Source organism: Mixophyes fleayi, chromosome 7 (assembly GCF_038048845.1).
Source record: "Mixophyes fleayi isolate aMixFle1 chromosome 7, aMixFle1.hap1, whole genome shotgun sequence".
NCBI lineage: Eukaryota > Metazoa > Chordata > Amphibia > Anura > Limnodynastidae > Mixophyes > Mixophyes fleayi.
Window position 1 is genome coordinate 81,973,525 of NC_134408.1, and position 5,156 is coordinate 81,978,680.

The following is a 5,156-nucleotide window of genomic DNA, read 5'->3' on the forward strand; positions in this document are numbered from 1 at the left end:
CTAAACACCTGACATGGCCTACATAACAATGTGCAAGCACACTATAAAGGTCATGCCCCTTCCAGTCCACCCAAAAAGCTTTGGCTCCTGTGTCCTAAATGTGTCTGCTAACCATTTACTGACCTAAATGTTTTTGTGTGACAATTCTCACCATTAAGTGTGGTTTAGGAAATCAGGCATTCTAAGTCTTGACCCGAGTGCTGTAACTTGCTAGTCTAACCTTAAAAACATTTTGGAGTGGAAGATGTGTTGTCATTATTGGGCCAAGATTTAAAAGGCACGTTTCAAATACAAAACACCTTAGTGTTTAGACTGCTTTTTGCAAGCTCCCATAAGATGCAAACAGATTAGATAGTGTGCTAGATATAGCTAATCAATTATTACTTAACTGCCTATTTAGACTCTTTTAGACTGTAAGGTAGTCCCAACAAAGGGTGATTTCCAAAGTATACTCAACATTCAAAGCTTTTTGACCTCCATCCACTAATTCGGTGGTCCTGTAGAGAACTAATTGACCAGGGCCAAGGGAGTTTGATGACTTAAAAGCACCTACATGAAAAAAACATACTACGGCCAAATGTGAACAAAACCTAATTAGGCGGCCAGTAGTATGTTTGGGGAGTGTGGTAGACAACACATGCAAATATGGAGCAAGCCTCCAAACGCCACACATATGTAACTATCATCAGGGAGTTGAACTCCTGACCCCAGTGCTGTGAGGCAGACGTGCTAACCACTAGACCACTGTGCTGGGCTGACAAGTCATGTGAAATGCTTTGTGTTCATCATGTTTACCTCCTTGCATTGTTAGTAGCAAATATTTATGCCTGCTGACAATGTAAAGTTGATTAAATATGTATGATCACCTGATTGTCAAAATACAATAGTTTTTTTCAAATGGTGATTGTGTTAACATGTCCTTTTGTTTATATTTCCTTTTTTCAAACAGACCGAGCACGCTGGGAACGCCGCCAACGCCGCCGGGCATTAGTCGAGGCGCAGGCAGCTGAGGAGGAGGAGGAGGAGCAGCAGCCAGTGGCGGTGGCAGTGCCACTGTCATCGGAGGAGGAGGAGGCGGCGGTGCCAGTGGCAGTGTCGCAGGAGGAGGAGGCGGTGCCAGTGGCAGTGTCGCAGGAGGAGGAGGAGGCGGTGCCAGTGGCAGTGGCAGTGTCGGAGGAGGAGGAGGAGGCGGTGCCAGTGGCAATGGCAGTGGAGGAGCAGGAGGAGGAGGAGGCGGTGCCAGTGCCGGTGCCAGTGGCAGCAGCGGTGGAGGAGGACGAGGAGCAGGCTGACCGGGAGCCCCAGGATTTAGCGGACTCCACATCAGGCAGCCAAGAGGCAGTGGAGTTGGAAGATTGTAAGTATTTGCGATAAGTGATGGACATAGTTATACAAGATTGACATGTGCATTATACTTGTACATAATCCCTGCTGTGACATATGTTGATTAAATGGTGCCTTAAATGCCACAGGTCGAAAAATCGTTGGAATTCCTGTGAGTGATTGTATAGGTAGTGGCCCATGTAGTGCATAGGACCTGGGGCCAATAATGCTGGATAAGACAACCCTGTACATGGCCCTCTCCCCGTGGCTCACCAGAATTTAGTACATTGATTCGAATGCCTTCTCGATGTCTAATGTGCGTGCAAATGGTTTTGTGGCCAGAGGCCTAAGTTTTGAAAGTAATGTAACAGTAAACATCTCTAGTAAATCCTGTCTGTTTGATGAAATATGTATCCATGTATGTAATGTTTAATTTCTGATTTCTTTCAGCACCCACTGAGGAAGCTGGCAATTGGCCTCCACCACCACCCACCGCAGCAGAACTGATGGCCCACATGGGTCAAATTGTGGAGGACCTGGAAGGCCTCCACGTACATATTGGGAACATTGTAGGCAACCTGCGTTTTAAATTGGCCTACTGGGCCTCATTTCGATGATATTTTATTTATTGATGTATATGTAAATAGTTTGAAAAGATTGTTGTGTTTTAAAAATATATAACTTTATAAAAAAACAAACCTTGGTGTGTGTGTCTTTATTCATCTCATTACACAACATGTGGGTATATATAATAGTCCGAAAAGAGTAATGAAGAAAGATGTTTTGCTTATAACATCATTTGTAAAACACAAAAGGATTTCTTTAGCTATTTGCATGTAATCCAAAAGTAACATGTGCCCTCCACGAACAAGCCACCCCTATAAGAGGTATTGCATCTGTAGGCCCTGTGTGCAAGATAAAATCCAAAAATGTCAAACGCTCTAGCTAGTTACCAATTCCCCCAAATACATATGTCATTGTAGTGATAGTCCAAGGTTACATTCAAGTAACAGTGACACATTGAAGAGAGCCTCGAAAGTGTACCCAGAAGTGGCGTCAGTGGTGTAAGGCAGAAGTGCAAGCGAGGCAAAGGACCATCGTACTGGAGTGTGGAGAGCGGCCTGTTTGGATACAGCTGAGTACATGACATAACGTGTACGCCATGGATCCAGATGAAAGTCTATTTGCTGACAATGTTGCATTTACCTCCAAGGAAGCTGTCACCTACAACACCCCCCCCCCCCTTAGTCCATTTAGAATACTCAATGTCAGCATGCAGCTAATACTGTGCATGTGACGTATAGGCCGTGAGGCTTCTTGGATTTTCCCTCCAAATAAATATTTACTTTCAATACAGTATAAATCAGAGGGCATATTTTACAATATGGTTGAGCGTGTATAACAAATGCAAAATAAAAAAAAAAAACATTGTGTCCCATTTCTTGTTAGGATAATGATTCCAGTCCACACATTAGTTATGGGTATGCTCAGTATTTGAACTCATGTCTGCTGTGTTGTGAGTCCAAAGTGCTAACCAGTGAGCTACCTGTGAGATAGGTATTTTGTGAGAAATTTGTGTGAATAATGAAGAGTAGTATTAAGTGTGAGGTGTCTGTGTAGCACGCATGCTGTATTGTTGGTGTTGTCTGTGTATTTTCATGTCTCAGGTTGGGGTAGCGGGTAGCTGTCCCCATTTGCATACAGTCATTCCTGAGTTGTAATCCAGACAGAGACCCTTCCTCTGTGTGGAGGTTGTATATACACTCTTGTGTGTATCCTTTATGGAAGAGTATGCTATGCATTCATTTTGCTGAAAAGGCAAAGATGTATTCACACCACATACATTTTAATACATTCGTTATTCATGTGTTTTTAATGTAGCCGTGTGCATGCATTTTGCATACTATACGGCGACTTGAAATCGAAGAAATCCTAAACACAGATCGTGAGCAATGTGTTTTGGACAAGTGTGTATTAGGTTAATTAGTAGCAAAGGAAAAACAACCGTCCAGAGTGTTGCACATCATTGTTATTTGTCAGTGATTAATGAGTAGAGAGCTATGTCGTAAAAATAAGCCCCAGGCATTTATGTTGTGTTGTGTGTAAACAAACTGTTGGGTCCCTCCCACACTGGGCGTGAGGTTTGCATTGCTTGGCTTGTCGTCAATCAGTTGAGAGCCGTCGCTTATGCGTGTAGCATGTTTAAAGATCCGCAGGTGGGTGTGTTTTCTAACGTTTGCGCTGCTTATTTCCGTCCCTTAGACCACATGGGGGTGTGTTTTTGCTGTTTGAGGTGCTTATTTCGGTTTACGTCGCTCAAAGTATGCAACACAGATGCGTATGCGTTTGCGAATTTTGATGAATCGGGCCCCAGGTCCGAATTGAATTCCTAAAATTTTGATCTTGCTACTGGCCCAGAGAAGGCTGTCTGTAAGGTCGAACTGACATCGTCCTTGCAAACCACCACCTTCAAAGGACACCCTGGACCCAACAGCACCCCTCCTATCGTGTCACCTTCAATCCTTCGAATGAAAGGATCTATTGCAAACACATACAAGAGGGGGCTCAGGGGGCGACCCTGCCTTTTTCCAAAGTTGACCACAAAGGACGGACCTACCCAACCATTCACAGGAGGGAAGCTTTCGGCCTGTTTGTAAATAGCATGAAGCCAATTCACTACCCGCACTGGCAGAACATAACTCAGAAGTAGAGCCCACATGTACTCATGAACCACCCTGTCAAAGGCCTTTGACTGATCAAGAGGTAAAAGATACTTTCCCCTCTTCTCAACCCGACACCGCGCAATGGCCTCCTGGACCCCAGGATAGCACTGAAGGTACTTTGGCCTTTCACAGCGCAATGCTGTGTGGGGGAAAGCATTTGACTGGAGATCTATATCAGTCTATTAAAAAGCACCTTTGCCAAAAACTTTCTGTCGGTATTGAGAAGGGCTATGCGGTGCCAGTTCTTGATATGCTACTGGTCCTTTCCTTTGGACAGCAAAATAACTGCGGAAACATGGAGGGAGGTAATAAACTTCTCTCCAGGCTCTCATTAAATACCTCCACGAGGCGTGGAGCCAGAATATCCACAGAGATCTTAAAGAACTCGGAGGTTAAGTCATCCGGGCCTGGAGATTTCTTTTTAGATAACTTGGCTATGGCCACTCTGACTTCATCCACCGTTATCTCGCTGGTCAAAGACTCAAGCGAACTGCTCAGATCCTCAAAACCAGGTGTTTCCCTCAGGAACTGGTCCATCTTTTCTTTGTCTAGTGATTTCTCAGACAAGAGATCAGAGTAGAAAGACTACATAACACCAAGGATACCCTCCTTATCCTCCCTGAGACCAACCTCAGCATCGTACAGGCCCATCACCTCTTTCATATCTACCGACTTACTACAGTTCGGGTAAGGGTCGGGTGAGTGGTACTTCCCATAATACTTCTCCAGAACTAAGGAATACCGGGCATATTGCACCTCTCTCATCTGAGTCTTTACCCGGGAGATTTCTCCACCATCTCCCTGTTCAGAAATCAGGAATCCAAGTTTCCTTCTTAATGCAGAATAGGAATTTTGTCTTAACAAGTTGTTTCTAGCTACCAGATTACAGAAGAAACCCCGGGTCCTCTTTTAAAATCCCTCCCACCATTCTGATCTACTCCATCCTGACTCCAAAAGTGTCTCTTGGCATTCAAAGAAGTCCCTAAAGGATTGTCTTTCCACCTCCTCCTCTAGGAGCTTAGAGTTCAGGCGCCAAAGGCCCCTACCTTTCTGAAGAGTCTCTGAGGCATTCAGGGATACACTAAGATAAACATGGTCAGAGAACTCTAC

The 5,156-nt window shown here is 44.5% G+C and overlaps 1 protein-coding gene across 1 annotated transcript; it reads left to right on the forward strand.

Annotated features, from left to right (window-relative positions):
* The first annotated feature begins 685 nt into the window (after nt 1-685).
* On the forward strand, nt 686-2,021 carry LOC142097841 (uncharacterized). Its single transcript, XM_075180043.1, has 2 exons — nt 686-1,357; nt 1,774-2,021. Exons 1-2 carry the CDS (start codon nt 898-900, stop codon nt 1,938-1,940), a joined length of 627 nt encoding a protein of 208 aa, XP_075036144.1. The 5' UTR covers nt 686-897; the 3' UTR covers nt 1,941-2,021.
* The last annotated feature ends 3,135 nt before the right edge of the window (nt 2,022-5,156 follow it).